This window comes from Pelobates fuscus, chromosome 3 (genome assembly GCF_036172605.1).
Source record: "Pelobates fuscus isolate aPelFus1 chromosome 3, aPelFus1.pri, whole genome shotgun sequence".
In the NCBI taxonomy this organism is placed as follows: domain Eukaryota; kingdom Metazoa; phylum Chordata; class Amphibia; order Anura; family Pelobatidae; genus Pelobates; species Pelobates fuscus.
In genome coordinates this window covers 222,584,569-222,604,480 of record NC_086319.1, presented here as the reverse complement: position 1 = coordinate 222,604,480, position 19,912 = coordinate 222,584,569, and the positions used below count along the sequence as shown (strand labels likewise).

The following is a 19,912-nucleotide window of genomic DNA, read 5'->3' as shown; positions in this document are numbered from 1 at the left end:
TGTGTGTGTGTGTCTGTCAGTGAGTGTGTGTGTGTGTCTGTCAGTGAGTGTGTGTGTGTGTGTCTGTCAGTGAGTGTGTGTGTGTGTGTCTGTCAGTGAGTGTGTGTGTGTCTGTCAGTGAGTGTGTGTGTGTCTGTCAGTGAGTGTGTGTGTGTGTGTCAGTGAGAGTGTGTGTGTGTGTGTGTCAGTGAGTGAGTGTGTCTGTCAGTGAGTGTGTGTGTGTGTGTGTCTGTCAGTGAGTGTGTGTGTGTCTGTCAGTGAGTGTGTGTGTGTGTGTCAGTGAGTGTGTGTGTGTGTCAGTGAGTGTGTGTGTGTGTCTGTCAGTGAGTGTGTGTGTGTCTCTGTCAGTGAGTGTGTGTGTGTCTCTGTCAGTGAGTGTGTGTGTGTCTCTGTCAGTGAGTGTGTGTGTCTGTCAGTGAGTGTGTGTGTGTCTGTCAGTGAGTGTGTGTGTGTCTGTCAGTGAGTGTGTGTGTGTCTGTCAGTGAGTGTGTGTGTCTGTCAGTGAGTGTGTGTGTGTCTGTCAGTGAGTGTGTGTGTGTGTGTCAGTGAGTGTGTGTGTGTGTCTGTCAGTGAGTGTGTGTGTGTCTGTCAGTGAGTGTGTGTGTGTCTGTCAGTGAGTGTGTGTGTGTGTGTGTCAGTGAGAGTGTGTGTGTGTGTGTCTGTCAGTGAGTGTGTGTGTGTCTGTCAGTGAGTGTGTGTGTGTGTGTCTGTCAGTGAGTGTGTGTGTGTGTGTGTGTGTCTGTCAGTGAGTGTGTGTGTGTGTCTGTCAGTGAGTGTGTGTGTGTGTCTGTCAGTGAGTGTGTGTGTGTGTGTCTGTCAGTGAGTGTGTGTGTGTGTGTCTGTCAGTGAGTGTGTGTGTGTGTGTCTGTCAGTGAGTGTGTGTGTGTCTGTCAGTGAGTGTGTGTGTGTCTGTCAGTGAGTGTGTGTGTGTCTGTCAGTGAGTGTGTGTGTGTCTGTCAGTGAGTGTGTGTGTGTGTCAGTGAGTGTGTGTGTGTCAGTGAGTGTGTGTGTGTCAGTGAGTGTGTGTGTGTCAGTGAGTGTGTGTGTGTCAGTGAGTGTGTGTGTGTCAGTGAGTGTGTGTGTGTCAGTGAGTGTGTGTGTCTGTCAGTGAGTGTGTGTGTGTCTGTCAGTGAGTGTGTGTGTGTCTGTCAGTGAGTGTGTGTGTGTCTGTCAGTGAGTGTGTGTCTGTCAGTGAGTGTGTGTGTGTCTGTCAGTGAGTGTGTGTGTGTGTCTGTCAGTGAGTGTGTGTGTGTGTGTCTGTCAGTGAGTGTGTGTGTGTGTGTCTGTCAGTGAGTGTGTGTGTGTCTGTCAGTGAGTGTGTGTGTGTCTGTCAGTGAGTGTGTGTGTGTGTGTGTCAGTGAGAGTGTGTGTGTGTGTGTGTCAGTGAGAGTGTGTGTGTGTGTGTGTCAGTGAGTGAGTGTGTCTGTCAGTGAGTGTGTGTGTGTGTGTGTGTCTGTCAGTGAGTGTGTGTGTGTCTGTCAGTGAGTGTGTGTGTGTGTGTCAGTGAGTGTGTGTGTGTGTCAGTGAGTGTGTGTGTGTGTCTGTCAGTGAGTGTGTGTGTGTCTCTGTCAGTGAGTGTGTGTGTGTCTCTGTCAGTGAGTGTGTGTGTGTCTCTGTCAGTGAGTGTGTGTGTCTGTCAGTGAGTGTGTGTGTGTCTGTCAGTGAGTGTGTGTGTGTCTGTCAGTGAGTGTGTGTGTCTGTCAGTGAGTGTGTGTGTGTCTGTCAGTGAGTGTGTGTGTGTCTGTCAGTGAGTGTGTGTGTGTGTCTGTCAGTGAGTGTGTGTGTGTCTGTCAGTGTGTGTGTGTGTGTGTGTCAGTGAGTGAGTGTGTCTGTCAGTGAGTGTGTGTGTGTGTGTGTGTCTGTCAGTGAGTGTGTGTGTCAGTGAGTGTGTGTGTGTGTCTGTCAGTGAGTGTGTGTGTGTGTCTGTCAGTGAGTGTGTGTGTGTGTCTGTCAGTGAGTGTGTGTGTGTCTCTGTCAGTGAGTGTGTGTGTGTCTCTGTCAGTGAGTGTGTGTGTCTGTCAGTGAGTGTGTGTGTGTCTGTCAGTGAGTGTGTGTGTGTCTGTCAGTGAGTGTGTGTGTGTCTGTCAGTGAGTGTGTGTGTCTGTCAGTGAGTGTGTGTGTGTGTGTCAGTGAGTGTGTGTGTGTGTCTGTCAGTGAGTGTGTGTGTGTGTGTGTCTGTCAGTGAGTGTGTGTGTGTCTGTCAGTGAGTGTGTGTGTGTCTGTCAGTGAGTGTGTGTGTGTGTGTGTCAGTGAGAGTGTGTGTGTGTGTCTGTCAGTGAGTGTGTGTGTCTGTCAGTGAGTGTGTGTGTCTGTCAGTGAGTGTGTGTGTCTGTCAGTGAGTGTGTGTGTCTGTCAGTGAGTGTGTGTGTCTGTCAGTGAGTGTGTGTGTCTGTCAGTGAGTGTGTGTGTCTGTCAGTGAGTGTGTGTGTGTGTCTGTCAGTGAGTGTGTGTGTCTGTCAGTGAGTGTGTGTGTCTGTCAGTGAGTGTGTGTGTCTGTCAGTGAGTGTGTGTGTGTGTGTCTGTCAGTGAGTGTGTGTGTGTGTGTCTGTCAGTGAGTGTGTGTGTGTGTCTGTCAGTGAGTGTGTGTGTGTGTGTCTGTCAGTGAGTGTGTGTGTGTGTGTCTGTCAGTGAGTGTGTGTGTGTCTGTCAGTGAGTGTGTGTGTGTGTCAGTGAGTGTGTGTGTGTGTCAGTGAGTGTGTGTGTGTGTGTCTGTCAGTGAGTGTGTGTGTGTGTCTGTCAGTGAGTGTGTGTGTGTCTGTCTGTCAGTGTGTGTGTGTGTGTGTCTGTCAGTGAGTGTGTGTGTGTGTGTGTCTGTCAGTGAGTGTGTGTGTGTGTCTGGCAGTGAGTGTGTGTGTGTGTGTGTCAGTGAGTGAGTGTGTGTCTGTCAGTGAGTGTGTGTGTGTGTGTGTGTCTGTCAGTGAGTGTGTGTGTGTGTCTGTCAGTGAGTGTGTGTGTGTCTGTCAGTGAGTGTGTGTGTGTGTGTCTGTCAGTGAGTGTGTGTGTGTGTGTCAGTGAGTGTGTGTGTGTGTGTCTGTCAGTGAGTGTGTGTGTGTCTGTCAGTGTGTGTGTGTGTGTGTGTCTGTCAGTGTGTGTGTGTGTGTGTGTCTGTCAGTGAGTGTGTGTGTGTCTGTCAGTGAGTGTGTGTGTGTGTGTCAGTGAGTGTGTGTGTCTGTCAGTGAGTGTGTGTGTGTGTCTGTCAGTGAGTGTGTGTGTGTGTGTGTCTGTCAGTGTGTGTGTGTCTGTCAGTGTGTGTGTGTGTGTCTGTCAGTGTGTGTGTGTGTGTGTGTCTGTCAGTGTGTGTGTGTGTGTGTGCCTGTCAGTGTGTGTGTGTGTGTGTGTCTGTCAGTGTGTGTGTGTGTGCCTGTCAGTGTGTGTGTGTGTGCCTGTCAGTGTGTGTGTGTGTGTCTGTCAGTGTGTGTGTGTGTGTGTGCCTGTCAGTGTGTGTGTGTGTGTGTCTGTCAGTGTGTGTGTGTGTGCCTGTCAGTGTGTGTGTGTGTGCCTGTCAGTGTGTGTGTGCCTGTCAGTGTGTGTGTGTGTGTCTGTCAGTGAGTGTGTGTGTGTGTGTCTGTCAGTGTGTGTGTGTGTGTGTGTGTCTGTCAGTGTGTGTGTGTGTGTGTGTCTGTCAGTGTGTGTGTGTGTCTGTCAGTGTGTGTGTGTGTGTGTGTCTGTCAGTGTGTGTGTGTGTGTCTGTCAGTGTGTGTGTGTGTGCCTGTCAGTGTGTGCCTGTCAGTGTGTGTGTGCCTGTCAGTGTGCGCCTGTCAGTGTGTGTGTGCGCCTGTCAGTGTGTGTGTGTGTGTGCCTGTCAGTGTGTGTGTGTGTGTGTGCCTGTCAGTGTGTGTGTGTGTGTGTGTGCCTGTCAGTGTGTATGTGTGTGTGTGTGCCTGTCAGTGTGTATGTGTGTGTGTGTGCCTGTCAGTGTGTATGTGTGTGTGTGTCTGTCAGTGTGTATGTGTGTGTGTGTCTGTCAGTGTGTATGTGTGTGTGTGTGTGCCTGTCAGTGTGTATGTGTGTGTGTGCCTGTCAGTGTGTGTGTGTGTGTGTCTGTCAGTGTGTGTGTGTGTGTGTCTGTCAGTGTGTGTGTGTGTGTGTCTGTCAGTGTGTGTGTGTGTGTGTGTGTGTGTCTGTCAGTGTGTATGTGTTCGAGTATGTGTCTGTGAGTTTGTGTGTGAGTATGTATTTTTCTGTAAGCCTGTCTGTATGTATGTATCTGTATGACGGTATGCCTCTGTATGTATGTATGTGTCTGTATGTTTCTGTATGCATGTATGTAACTGAATGTATGTTTGTCTCTGAATGTCTGTATATATGTCTCTGTATGCCTGTATGTCTTTGTATGCATGTATGTATGTATGTGTCTGTATGACGGAATGCCTCTGTATGTGTCTGTATGACGGTATGCCTCTGTATGACGGTATGCCTCTGTATGTATGTATGTGTCTGCATGCCTGTATGTATGTTTCTTTATGCCTGTATGTCTGTATGTATGTGCCTGAATGTCTTTGTATGTATGTTTCTGTATGACGGTATGCCTCTGTATGCATGTATGTCTTTATATGCCTGCATGTCTCTGTATGCATGTATATCTCTGCTTGTATGTGTCTGTATGATTATTTCTGTCTTTGTATGACAGTGTACCTGTATGACTTTGACTGTGTGACTGAAAAATGATGCCTGTGTGCCTGTGGCTTGGGAGGAAAGACACACAGGTGAAGATGCATTTTTTTTTTTTTAATGAGGGTTGGGGGCGCCAAAATGCATCTTCGCCTGTGTAACTAAAAATCCTAGCACCGGCCCTGTATGCAGCCCACATACATACAAAATTATACAATTCTACATTGTTTGATTATGGGAGGTTACCGTATACGATTACTGTAGAACATTTTACAAGGGAGTTTTGATTAGATTTCTGTTCCATTTCTCAATTGTTATGATCTTCATTTACTATATGGTCTCTTGACAGACGGAGATGGGGAGGTGGAGGTGTCAAAAACAAAATGTGAGCAATATTTAAATTTGTAGTTTTAACCCTTTCACCATCGAGCATTTTATAAATTAATAAAATATTAGCATAACATTTATTTGAATCAATGCATTGGTAGCATGTAAATACATCAGCAATTTTGTTTATAGATTGATTTGCAGACAAACAAAAAATAAATACAATTATGTAAAGGTAGATTGTTTTTATCGTTCACTTATTTGTTCAGACGTTTTAAAAATATTTGGGAAATTGACAGTTTTAGAAAGTATACGTTGTCCTTTATCTTACAATATTTCACACTGGGTCTGAAATATTAATATAAAAGCAAAAATGCATTTTTCCCCTCACATATAGTAGATGTGACAAAGTGATGCATTTAAAAAAATAGTCAAATACCTTTCTTATAGATATTTGCAAGGACCCTAAAGGCATTAGAGGCAGGACATATTCTTAAAATGGCAACAGAATGTAGAAAGAATGTCAATTCTCAAATACAGTAAAATAATTTCTAAAAGAAAGACATTTAAAAGCAGCGGGGCGTGGTCTGCAGCCGGAGCAAGCTGGATGTGTCTGGGACCACGAGGCCAACAGCCTACAAAAGCAAAAAAAAAAAAAAAAAACAGACCTGACAGCGGTGAACTGGTATGGATAACCGGGCCCTGAGAAAACAGCCCAAAGAACCGACTGAACAGGGCGCTACAGTGTCCGACTTGTTTGCGGCCTCCTGCGCCATGCGGCTGAGTGCCCAAGATGGCGGACGGGAGAGTCCAGTGGCTCCATGCACACCCTCCAGCACGGGGAGCGCAGCGGCTCCTGAAACGCCAGAGACTGACACCACACAGACCCTGGCAAAGGCCCGGTCCTACCTTGCCACAGAGATAGCCAGGAACACCAACAAATTTAAAGTGGAGATCCAGGCTTTGGGCACGAGGACGGCGGTACTAGAGCAGCACATGGAGTCCACGGCAGTGGCCCACAATGCAGCTGCCGCTCAAATTAATCGATTGACATCCAGACTGGCGCTGGTCGAGTCTGCCCTGGACGACCTGGGAAATAGATCCCGGCGGAGCAACATCCGACTACATGGCCTTCCAGAACAGGAGGAAGAAGGATCCCTGGTTGAAGTGGTAACAACCATCTTCAAACCACTGCTCCCTGAAGTGCCGGAACATCAGTGGCATATTGAAAAAGTCCATATTGAAAAAGAGCGCTTCCTATTCTTCCAAACTAAGGAAGCACTCATGAAACGCAGCAGAGAGGGTCCGATCAGGTATAAAGGTGCAGGATTGGCCTTATTTCAGGATTTGACACCAGCCACACTTCCAGCCACCCTGCAGAAGTGGAGAGTGTGGCGTCCAGTAACAGAGTTGCTGCAGAAACACTGGATTAAATATGCCTAGGGAGATCCCTTCCGGCTGCTGGCATTTAAGGATGGACACACTAAGGTACTACACCTGGATGGCGATCCTGCGGTGTTCTTGTGGGATCTGGGAGTACAGGATCCGATGGAGCAGGCGGTGCCTACCTCGGCGGCGGAAGATCTTCATCCCCTCCCGCAAAGATGGTTCTCGGTGGGTGAGTGAAGCCCTGGAGGTTGGCTCCACCATGCTCATCCGAGGATAGCGTGGGGGTAATTTCCAGTAGGGTTGATCCACGGGCGTGTCAGTGAATATTGGGAGGGTTGTTTTTTGAGCCTAGCTCTGCTGGGGGGAATCCCCACGTTGTAAGCTTTCGGCAGCCCTGTTTCGGGCTGCTTGGGAGGGTTTCTACAGCCTGGGGCTCCCGGTTTTTAAGAGGGTTAAACCCAGTGTTGGGCGGGCTAGGGATATTTTGCTTTGGGCTCATTACTGTTACAAAGTGGCACAAGCCCACGTAAGGCACCGTAATTGGCCCTAACTACCGCTTGAAAAAACAAGATCCAGGGGGCTCCTGACACGATTTCTTTGGCCCCTCACTGTAATCCTTTCGTGGGATCAGGGGGACAATCTGTTGGTGTATATCCTCGGGATACAGGGTTGGGGAGCGGTTCCAAAATACAAACGTTAGACTGACGTATAACGTGGTTAGCGGTCTTATTTGCTTTTTGGTTGCTTCGGTTAGAGATACTGCAGGGCAGGCTAGGGTCAGGGCAGGCTAGGGTCTGGGCAGGGAGGGAGGCCCAGAGGTTATTCTCATGATCCCCCACCGCCCGGTTATACTCCGATATATCCTCCCCCCATACTTTACTTTTTTCACTGGCTACCATATTGCCCCGACTATGGCAATTTTGCAGCTGTTCTCCCTATGGTGCTCCCCGTCCCACCTGGAGGGCGGTCATAGTGATCCCAAGGCTTTATTTCCCAGGCCTCTCTTGATTTGGGGCTGGGCGTGGCCTAGCCCAGTTTTGGGTACGGAGTGGAAGGAACCCTTTATGTCTTCTGTGTTCCCTATGCTCTGGAGCTCTTTTGACGTTCTGGAGGGGCTGGGACATAAACCCCGATTAAGCCTGGCTATAGGCAAGACCAGGCGATTTGTGTGTAATGGGTTTAGTTTCTTTTTAGTTTCTTTCTACCCTTTCCCTCCCTTTTACCCACCCATATCACCTTACCCTCGGGGAGGAGCAAAGGGGACCCCGGAAACAAGAGCTATGACTCAATATCAAAAAGGATCGAGTAATTGGTTTGAATGTCGACACGACAGAATGTGTAAATATTGTGATACCCCGTAGGACACAACATGCCTATGAAACTAATGTCTTTAAATGTTAAGGGCCTTAACGCTCCTAAAAAACGACGTCTTATGTTTAGGAAACTTAAACGCTTGAACCCTGACATAGCTTTCCTGCAGGAGACACTTATCAGCGTCGGCAAAATTTGCCCTCAAAAGATCTTCAGTACTACTTGCAAATCCAGGGCCCTCAATAATAGGAATGGAGTTGCTATTCTTATACATCATAGATGCCTGATTAGGATTAGCAAGGTTCGTACAGACACAGAAGGGCGCTTAACTCTAGTATCGGGGACCTTGTACTCCCACGATATTCACATTCTTAATCTCTATGCCTCAAACGACCCAGACAAAGACTTTTGGACACAGTTGCCTCACATAGTTAATACTCTACCACATGGCATGGTAATAGATGGGGGGAGACTTTAATGCGGCACTGTGTCTGGCGACTGATAGGGGGCCTCGTGGTGGGACTTCCCGGTCCCATAGGCGGGGCGGACAGGATAAGCACTTACACATCTTTATACAACATACAGGTCTTATAGATATCGGGAGAGCTCACCATCAGGACTATAGCGATTATACGTTTTATTAGTCACCCCACGACACCTATTCGAGGATAGATCTGTTCTTAGTAAACCCTCTGACCGTATCTAAAGTATCAGAATCCAAGGTGGATTCCATAACGTGGTCACATCATGCGGCCATTTCACTGACACTGGATAAACTGTGTGTGGCGTCTCCTTGGTCTTAGAAATTGAATACCTCTCTGCTACAAGATCAGGCGATAGTCGAAACGATTTGAAAGGAATTGAACGAGTACTTTGCTAGAGATACTGAGTCGGGCCTGCCAATGGCTACGGTGTGGGCGGCCCATAAAACCAACATCAGGGGCATAATGATTCGTGAAGCGACACTGAAAAAAAAAAAAAAAGCATAAATCTCAATTATGGTAGTCTCTCTTGGAATCTTTAAGGAATGCGGAACAACGACAAATCTGATTCTACACCTTACAATTTAACAGCGGTACAGAATTTGAGGAATTCTATTCGCAAAACGCTACTAGACGATACCGCGAAAGCTATCGTGTGGTCTAAACAGACCGATTGTGAAAGAGCAAATAAAATGGATACACTGTTAGCAAGATTCCTTTGACCGCGACAACGGGCCACGCACATTACAAAAATTAAAGACGTTTTAGGTAAGCACCAAATGAACCCCACGGATTATTACGCCAAACTCTACAACCACTCTTGCGGTAACACCTCAGATCCACAAAGCGAACTAGATAGGATACGTATGTTTCTATCCCAGTGAGGTCTCCCTAAACTACTCGGGGTGGACTCTGATGTCCTGCAAAAACAGAGCAGCTTTAGAAATATACGCAGCCATCTCTGCTTTAAAAAGTAACAAAGCACCAGGAGATTACTTTGATGAAAGCTATTATAAGATTTTTCAAGATGAACTTGTGCCCCACTTAGAATCTTGGTGCACCGATCTTATGGAAGGGGGAACACCAGACAGAGACAGGTCACTTCGGGCATAGTTCTATAGCCAAAACCCAGTAAAGATGACTCAATCCCAGAAAACTTCCGCCCGATTTCATTAATAAACCATGATTCCAAAATTCTAGCAAAAATTCTCGCGGGCAGATGGAATCCGATTCTTCCACGACTGGTTCACCCAGATCAAGTGGGGTTTGTAACGGGTAGGCAACTGTTCGAAAACACAAGACGTAACATAGATCTTATCTGGAGGGAGGTCACCATGGGTACCCCGACTGATACGGTCACTGGATGCCGAAAATACATTAGACAGGGTCAAATGGCTTTATTTATTTGAGGTCCCAGAACACTTTGGCATACCGGCCCGGTTTATTACTGCTAATGTTAAAGCACAAATTTGGATCTCGGGAGTGAAGGTCACCCCATTCCAACTGAGTAACGGCACCAGGCAGGGATGCCCTCTTTCGCCTCTGCTGTTCTCACTTTCTCTGGAACCCCTGTTGCAAAAAATACGTGCTACCCCAGATATAAAAGGTATTGCAGTGGGAGGACAGCAATATGTAATATGAGGCTTTGCGAACAATGTTTTATTGACATTAACGGACCCAAAGGATTCTATGGCAGCACTGACCGATATTTTGATGAACTATAGCGATTTAGCCGGGTACAAAGTAAATTTGAACAAATCTAGTACACTCCCCATAGGTATGACAGAGGCAGACACGGCGTATAAATAGAGACTACTTACCATATACACATAGCAAGGGACCACATTAAATATTTAGGCATGCAGTTGATGGCAGACCCCTCATGTGCATCAACAAAACTATGCTCCACTGATTCGAACCTTAGTGAGTGACATGGAAAAGTGGGTGGATAGGCCAGTTTCCTAGATCGGAAGGATACACAAATTAATGTGCTTCCTAGGATATTGTCTCTTTTCCAAGCCCTCCCGATCCGATTGACTAAATCTAACTTAGGAGCACTCCAACAGGCTATCGGCAAATTCATTTGGCAGAACAAGAATCAGAGTCTCACGTAATGTGCTCTACATGGCGAAAAATAAAGTGGGTTTAGGTCTTCCGGACCTTTATTTTTATTACGTGGCAGCTCAACTAGCCCAAATAGCGCTATGGCACTCTCCCCCGGAGGAGAAAAGGTGGGTGGATTTGGAATCCTCTTTTGGGGTTAGACATGCCCCAGTTTTTCATGTGGATCGACTATTCAGGTAGCATGCCCAGCTATACTAAACTCCCTTAAAATATGGGATGCCACCGCTCTTAAATATGTCCTGGCACCTTCCCCTTCTCCATTGACCCAATTTCTGAGGAATAAAACATTTCTCCCTGGAATGAAAGCACAGGATTTTCGGGGTATTGAACACAGGAATACAGAGATTGTGTCACCTGATCGAAGATAGTTCTTTAGTAACATTTGAAGAATTGAGAACTAGGGCCCCATTGCGACCTTTTGACTATTTTCGCTATATTCAGCTTAAGGATTATGCCCAAGATCCTCGGGTTAAGAAAGCCGCATTAACACAGCTAACGTTTTTTGAAAGGATGTGCATAAGAGAACAATTTCCGAGTGGTCTAATTTCATGTCTATACCCACACATTAGAATGGAGAGATTACATACATTGATCAATGGGACGCGGATCTGAACGAGGTACTCGAGGGCATAGAATGGCAGGAAATATGGGAGGCCACCGCAACATCCTCTGTGTGTGTCTCTGTGCAGGAACAATCATACAAGACCTTATTTAGATGGTACACTACATAAAAATCCAACAGACTTGTGCTGGAGAGGATGCAGCCAGAAGGGTACTTATATCCACATGTGGTGGGAGTGCCCAGAGGTGCAAACTTACTGGAAACGGATCGCGGTATTACTGCGAGATGTTTTGGAAAAAGAGGTCAAATTAGACCCGTGGGTGTTACTATTGGCAAGATCTATGGATGATTGGACAAAAGCGGAACAAAACATCATACATAAAGTGAACCTAGCTGCCAGAAGAGCTCTGGTACAGGCTTGGTTACAGAGGGAGACTCCTATCTCTGTAGTGATACAAAAAAATTAAAGATATGTTCCTTATGGACAAATTAACAGCACAGGTCCGAGGGACAATGAAGAAATTTGAAAAAAAAAGACTTTGGGCCCCTGGATGGCCAGCGCTGCGAGTGATTAAGAGATGGGCGGGGTGGGCTCAGTCCCCCACGCATACCGCTCATTTTACTTATAACGATAAGCAGCTGAATATCTTAATTATCTCCGAATGAGGGGACTTTAAGGATCCCCCAAGGGGATATTCACAAACTAGACTGCCCCAAAGAACAATCTGATACTAGGGGTCTGTCCACCTCCCGCAAGTGGTGCTCTAGACAGCTTCCCCCCTGAGGGACTTCCTCCTCTATTCTTACTTTTATCTTTCTTGTTTGTAACAAACGACTTTACAACGTAGGATTGCCAACGTAATAAAAAGAGGAAGAGTGAGCAAATCTAGGTACAATAACGTCCTCTGGTTCTCTTGCATGGGATGCAATCATTGACCATGAGATCTTCCTATCCATTTTAGCAAATGTTTGTATTGTTGTATCAGGTTTTATCTTATCTTATTAAAAAAAAAAACAAAAAAAAAAAACCCCAGACGGGTTTCCTTTTATCGTATAATTACAAGATTTACTTTACAACACACAGTCATGACCACAATCAACTATTAAAATTGTTAAACTCTTCACAGTCTTGTTTATACTGGCATTATGTCAATGAATATTGTCACTATGAATGTACAAATGTCCGATTGTGCACAATTTTATCTTGTTATGTCTGTATTGAATGTGTTAGGCTGTCTTGGAATAAATAAAGAATTTTAAAAAACTGCTAAAGAAATCTTTATCAATCTCTGGACAGCTAATGTAATGCCAGTAGTGAAATATTCAGGCCAATTAATTTTTCACCCTCACTGACTGTATGAAAAATATGACCAATTGAAATTTCCTGTACTGTTTGAAAGCAGGGGGTAAGCTTACACGTTCAGCCAATTTACAGGCATATCAGTGACTAATGTCTCCTGGCAGTGAAATACGTTCCTTTACAGGCTGGAAATTACAACTAGAATATAAATGAAGGAGAGTGATGCTATATAGTTGAGATTTGGTGCAAATTACAAAATAAAAAAAACCTTTTATACTTATGTTGATATTAAAAGTTACTTATACGAGCTCTTGTCAAACAGATCTTAATCTAGAAGTAGATATAACAAAATAGTTTATTACTCTAAATACATATATAGCATGTAGTAAGAAAATATTACATGTGATCAGACCATACCTGACGAATAATGCTTTTCACACATCGAATGGGAAGACCCTGATAGTTTGACTTAATAATCCATTTTAACAAGTGATGACCAAGAACTTCAAATACCATGCAGACATCTAGAACAGCGTCAAGGACTAGAATGTTACAAAGGAAATGCACATCAGGCCACATACTTAAACTAGCTAGTAATACATTTACAAGAACTAAAATATAGACTTATGTGGATTTATAAAACCACTGAGATACAGTTATTTAATCCACCTTTCAAAAGAGTTTATAAAAGATTTAGTAAAAATAGAACAGCAACAACTAACTCTGTACGTGAAAGAGCGTGCGATTTTATAACAGTCTTTCTTCCACAAAGACTTACCCGGAAACAGTAAAGTGTTATAACACATATTCAGATCACAGTCAAACAAGTGATCTGTCTATAATTAACTATGGCAGGTGATATCGTGCTCATCCATGGAAATGCAGGCTTGCTTAATTAAGCCTTATTAGAAAAAGGATACGTATGCCGTTCATGCCAGAGATTTTGAAGTCATCTATCAATTGCACCACCATGTCTTTGTTTGGATCGCCAGGGTCACTTTCCCGCACCTGGAACAATTAGTGTTTTTTACAGTAAGCTATATATTAGACAAAAATGCTTCCAAAACACATGTACACAAAATAAAAAATAAAAAGATTTTTTTTTTTTTTTTTTTTTTTTTTTTTTTTAAGTAGAGCACTCACTGGACTTTCAATCACTTTCCTGCTTTATTCATAGTGCAGTTATGTTACATTGACATTTCGGTCTCTCAAGAAGAACCCCCACCACTTTTATAATGCAAAATGGGGATTGCTTTGGTCTCTGAACACAGTGCCTCCAAGGAGCATGAATGAACGTAATATGCTGTATCGTTTTTTGCCTAAAAAAAAAAAAAAAAAAAAAGAGGATATCCGAGCTCTATATGGGAAATCTCCTTTGGTGATTGACACTAAAGCCACGCTCTGCTTGTGTTTTAATAGTTTTTTGTTTTATACTATTTTCCCCGCTGTCTTATAAAATGTTTAATATCTATATGGATGAATATAAATGGCATTATCCACTAGGAGCACTTTAGTTTATATTGGCCACATATGTTTTACTTAAGATTTTAGGCTTTAAGTGTACAGCCTAAAGATTTATTTTCAAAATCTACATATCACATCATGATACTTTTTATTTATTGGGGTTAATATTAGTTGGAATCAGTGTTTATTTGTTCATTATTCCCGAGCATGTGCACGGATGGCGTGCGATTGTGCTGGTTTTACATTACAATTTCTAGCATGATTGTTTCTATATTATAAGGGCATTGCTGCAGAGGGACCCGGTTGTAGGGATCAACCGATTATCGGTTTTACCGATATTATCGGCCGATATTCTGTATTTTCGGCAATATCGGTATTGGCCAATATAGATACCGATATTGCTGATAATGCCTCCTAGGACCGCCAGGCTCATTACAAGCCCAGTGGTCCTGGGGGGGCCGGCAGCAAGCGCTTATTTACCTTGCCAGCAGCTCCTGCAGCTCCATGTCTAAATCTCGCGAGATTGGGTTACCATGGCAACGCTCCGCACGGCACTAAGGGCCGCGAGATTTACACTGGGGAACTGGAGGAGCTGCAGGCAAGGTAAATACTATATCCCCCCTCCCTGGTAAGAAGCAGGGAGGGGGGACTAAAAAAACATTTAAATATTAAAAAAAAAAAATTAACATTAAAAAGTGCCCCCCACCCCCATTTTACACACACTGCATTGCACACACGCGCACACACTACACAAACACACACACACACACACAGCATTCACTATACACACACTACACAAACACAGCATTCACTATACACACACTACACAAACAGCATTCACTATACACACACACTACACAAACACACACACACAGCATTCACTATACACACACTACACAAACACACACACACAGCATTCACTATACACACACTACACAAACACACACACACAGCATTCACTATACACACACTACACAAACACACACACACAGCATTCACTATACACACACTACACAAACACACACACACAGCATTCACTATACACACACTACACAAACACACACACACAGCATTCACTATACACACACTACACAAACACACACACACAGCATTCACTATACACACACTACACAAACACACACACACTACACAAACACACACAGCATTCACTATATATATATATATATATATATACATACACACACATACACACACATACTCTTAATTCACTATATATACACACTACACAAACACTCACTGCATTCACTATACACACTACATAAACACCCACAGCACCCCTGTCTAAACACACTTCATCCACTACATGTGGCATGTATATTTTGTGCATTTACCTTTAGGATTAGTTTATTTTTTTCAAAATGGTAAATGTACAGAATATCGGCCAGTTATCGGCTATCGGCCTGAAAGTTCACAGATTATCGGTATCGACTCTAAAAAAAAAAAAAAAATCAATCTCGGTCGATCCCTACCCGGTTGCGCAATTAATCGCCCGCTATTAATTGCTAATTGCTACTATTTTGTTCACGTTTGGTAATGCATTCACGTTTCCAACCTATTATGGCTATATAGTACTTATGCTTTTATTTCATGCTCACACACAGCAGGGTGAGCATGATTGTAGTGGTGTTCCACCATCTTTCTCGCACACACTTTGCAACTATCAGTTTGCAGCACTTTGCTTTTCCAGCTGGCATGCACGAGCACTCTGTGCCACTCAGTGAGTACATTACATATGAAGCGCAAAAAACAGGGTCACAAGAGTATTCTGAGAACGGACAGCAGCTGAAATAGCCTGCCCTTCGGTGGGTCCCCGCTCAGAACTCAAGCTGGTTTTAGCTCATCTTGTGCCATTACAGAGAGAACATATCTGAAGCATATCAGACTGGTCCCACCCATACGGGCAGTCCAGGTCCGAAATGCCAGCAAGTTCTCTCTGCACGAGAGATACAGCAACCCCAGACGATCATTTCAGCCTTGTTAGGCATCATCGGTGAGGCATAGCTGATATCTCTCTAGGCACCGTGAGCAAGGGGTCCACGTCTGGGGTCCCTTGTCCGTCCTCAGTGCACTCTTGCAACTTGTTTTTTGCTCTCCATTACATATGAAGCATTTCATGTTTTGATATTGCCTTTTAAATATATAATGCTTTGTGACATTGCTGGTATCCCGTTAGTTGTATTTTTAATGCGAATAGTTTTTGGCGTTCGGCAATTGCTGTTTTTTGATATTATTGCATTTAAATGTCACCATGTGTACAGAGTAAATTATTCTGAATTAAACATATAATGGCTCCGTTTGAGAGGCCTACCTTTAGCACTATACTGGTGTGGAGGAGGTCATGGTGTTGGAAGTCCAAATTTGGAGATATCACAGCAATACATTGATTTGACTTATCTTTGGGGATTGCTTTGGTCTAAGTGGGTGGGTATTGCTGGCACATGTATTGCACTACGGGTATTTCTAGGGTTTGTCCCTTGTAACAGTTACCTGATGAAAGTCTGGAGAAACAGAAATGTCGATGTAATATAACTGTACTGTGAATAAAGGTGGAAGGTGATTGAAAGTCCAGAGTGAAGAGTCTCCTTCGCAAACTAGAGAAGCTATGTGTGAAAAACTAAGTACACCTTACGATTCAATAACTTGTAAGGAACAAACTTTGGGAGAAATAACTTAAAAATAATAGTTAACTCCTTATTACGCCCTATTCTAAGCGGCTCTAAACGCCGATGGGCGTAATAGTACACCCTCCGTTTTTTGGGGGTTTTTTTTATTCTACATATATATTTATATATTTATGTAATATTTTTACATAATTAGGTATCTTAATTAATTACAATTAGCGGGACCTGGCTGACAACTCATGCCGAAAGTATAGGGAATTTAGTTTGCCAGCACTATATTGAACCCTATAACGTTCCAAGACACCATAAAACCTGTACATGGGGGGTACTGTTTTACTCGGGAGACTTCACTGAACACATATATTAGTGTTTCAAAACAGTACAATGTATTACAACGATATCGCCAGTAAAAGTGACGGTTTTTGCATTTTTCACGCACAAACAGCACTTACACAGACGATATTATTGCTGTGATACTTTTTACTGTTTTGAAACACAAATATTTGTGTTCAGCGAAGTCTCCCGAGTACAACAGTACCCCTCATGTACAGGTTTTATGGTGTTTTCAAAAGTTACAGCGTCCAATATAAGGCTTGTGTTCCATTTTTTTCACATTAAAATTCGCCAGATTGATTACGTTGCCTTTGAGACCCTATGGTAGCCCAAGAATGAAAATTACCCCTATGATGGCATACCATTTGCAATAGTAGACAACCCAAGGTATTGCAAATGGGGTATGTCCAGTCTTTTTTAGTAGCCACTTAGTCACAAACACTGGCCAATGCGTTTTTGCATTTTTCACACACAAACAAATACCAACGCTAACTTTAGTAGCCATTTCGTCACAAACACTGGCCAAAGACTGGACATACCCCATTTGCAATACCTTGGGTTGTCTACTATTGCAAATGGTATGCCATTATGGGTGTAAATTTAATTCCTGGGCTACTATACAGTCTCAAAGGCAACGTAACCAATCTGGCGAATTTCAATTTGAAATGTAACGTGCTATATTTGACCCTGTAACTTCCCAAAACACCATAAAACCTGTACATAGGGGGTACTGTTTTACACGTGAGACTTTGCTGAATACAAATATGTGTATTTTATTGCAGTAAAAGCAAACAGTATTATGACATTGACAGTTAAAATATCATGTAGAACTAAAAAAATTTCTTATTTTCTCCCATTTTTCATATTAAATTATGTTTCATAGCTAAATATTTGATATCAAATGAAAGCTCTGTTTCTTCTGAATAAAATGATATATAATAAGGGTGGGTACATTTAATATGAAAGAGGTGAATTACGGTTGGACAGACATATAGCGCAAATGCCAGGTTTTGTTTACGTTTTATTTTGTTCACAACGTGTACATTTGGCTCAGTCCTTAAGGGGTTAATAAAGGATTCTCTCAAGTTTGGCTTTATTTTTGTTAAGTCATGACAAGGTGTAATAGGTCATGTGTTTTTGTTTATCTGAGGTTGTATTTATCTAACTTTAAGACCTGCTAAGGGACAAATGAATGTTATGACCGGATATGTAAAACCACAGAAATCAAAATGATATACTCGCTCTCATGACTGTATATACATACATATTAAAAATAAATAAAAAGCTTCCTCAATCCACTACACTGAAAAATAAAATTTTATGTTATGAACTGCCACGTTACTTTAAAATTATATCAGTACACCAATAGACTTCACTTTTTTTTAAGCTACTACATTTCTGAAGAACAAGATTTTGATTATCGAATGACAAGCCAATACATAACACTACCGCCAAAACTTAAGGCGCGATCATAAATAACAGGCAGTTACAAAAACAAATATACTTACACATCTTAGCAGCTTTATTTCATCCAAAGCCGTCTCTGTGTAGTGCTGTGCACTTTTTACCACTTTCATTGCAACAAATCTCTTGCCCCTACAAAAAGTTAAAAATCTTATTAAATCATGATACAATAAATATTTATAATAAAGCCATCATGCAAAAAACCTCAACGAAGGTTTGATACAGTAGTTCCAGGGTAAACTAGCAGCAACTTCAAAGCCTAGTCAGCTGCTACGAATGAATTAGCCTATTAAAATGGCTTCAATGAACCTGGTTATAGTGGTCTGATGTGGATTATTAATATGCTTATATACCAGGGGCCTTACAACAGAGCATTAGTTTGGCCAAATCCAAGATGGCATAAAAAAACCAAACATCCACAATATTAATACCAAATAGAGTAGATAGGAGACACACACTAATGCTACAGAAGGCAAGTTTATTTAAAAAACAGGGTTATTTAAAGGTGGACATTCCTTAAATCTGCATTTCTAGACAAAGTTCTGACAATGTACTGTTCCCTACTTACATGAATTGTGTAATTTTAATGATCTCAAATAAAATACACAAAACCAGACTAACGCTCCGGTAACAAACAAAATTACACAAAAGGATAGCTTACTGCATGTCCCAGCAGAGCCACACAGTGGAAAAATGACCCCATCCCAGCTTTCGGATGACGTGGTAACGACCATTAAACAAATCTCCAATCTTCACGGGATGATAGCCACCTTAAAACATAAAACAGTAATACAGCAATTAGTAAGTAATTGGTACTTCAGGTTATTAAATGATCTTATTTAGAAATTCATTGTGCACATTCTATTTAGAAGTTGGTAGAAGTATAGGCCAGGGTGATGCATTTGGATTTTTCTAAGGCATTTGATAAGATTCCTCACAAAATGATGATACTTTACAAATTAAAAGCAACCTAACTAGAAGTGAATTGGATAGGAATATTGATCTTTGATATCAAAATGTCTATTCTGTGCCCACTTCTCGGTCTGATTATTCAGTGGACGATCTTCCAAACTGGCACCTGGGGCAACATCACAAATTACTTGCAGTAGTTTAGAAACATTAAAATAATTTTTCCGGGGGGCAGAGAGCTCTGACACAAACAAGCTCAACATGGGCTATTACTGGCCAAAATCTTGAATATAGCAGTACTGCTCAAAGATCTCATTGCTGAATCGCGTGGGGGCTTGTGGACACCTGTTTTGTGAACTTTTGTAGAGAAATACCACGCTCCACAAATGCGGCCTAGCAAGGAAAGCGGCCTAATGGTTGGGAGAGGCGGACGATCTCCCGCCCTGGGGACCGCTATAAGCAGCAGCTCGCCTGGCGTCCTGCATCCCCACTCCTCCCCCCCCTTTGAGTCGGCGCAGAACAAGAGGGCGGCCCTCACCTGCAGAGAGGTGGACTCATGTTCCCCAGGGGTGACAGTCTGCCATCAATAGGCAATGGTTAAGCAGTCCCAGGCAGAGGCATCTAATCCCCACTTGCTGCATGGGAACGAGCAATAACCCCCACTTTTTTTTTTACTTTCACCCCTTAGCAGTCACCTCAGGAATGCATCTAGTTTCAGTGGAAATTGTGCTTTACTTTTTATATTGTTATTTTAATTCCAATATGCTCATATGCCAGTCCGGCTAATTTAGCATGTTACCTACTGCTCATATCCAGCTATTACCATGCCTAGCAATTACTTTTGTGTGTAAATATGCTATCTCCACATATTACGAACATAAGAACCCAGTGGCTACCAAACTCAAGAGTTAATCATAGTTTAGCACGTTATATAACTCTCTCCTCGTTGAAAAAGTTAATGTCAGCTTACACTACTTTCAATTGCTTAATGCCT

The 19,912-nt window shown here is 43.1% G+C and overlaps 1 protein-coding gene across 7 annotated transcripts in view; it reads right to left on the bottom strand.

The window, feature by feature from the left end:
• SRPK2 (SRSF protein kinase 2) overlaps positions 1–19,912 on the bottom strand; it is a 144,654-nt gene that overhangs the window by 32,191 nt on the left and 92,551 nt on the right. For all 7 annotated transcript variants that reach the window (XM_063448122.1, XM_063448123.1, XM_063448127.1 and 4 more), the window contains 4 exons: positions 18,671–18,779; positions 18,054–18,141; positions 13,027–13,114; positions 12,524–12,630 (listed from right to left, as the gene is read on the bottom strand). In XM_063448122.1, coding sequence (XP_063304192.1) covers positions 12,524–12,630; positions 13,027–13,114; positions 18,054–18,141; positions 18,671–18,779 — 392 coding nt within the window. The remainder of the gene's footprint in view (positions 1–12,523; positions 12,631–13,026; positions 13,115–18,053; positions 18,142–18,670; positions 18,780–19,912) is intronic.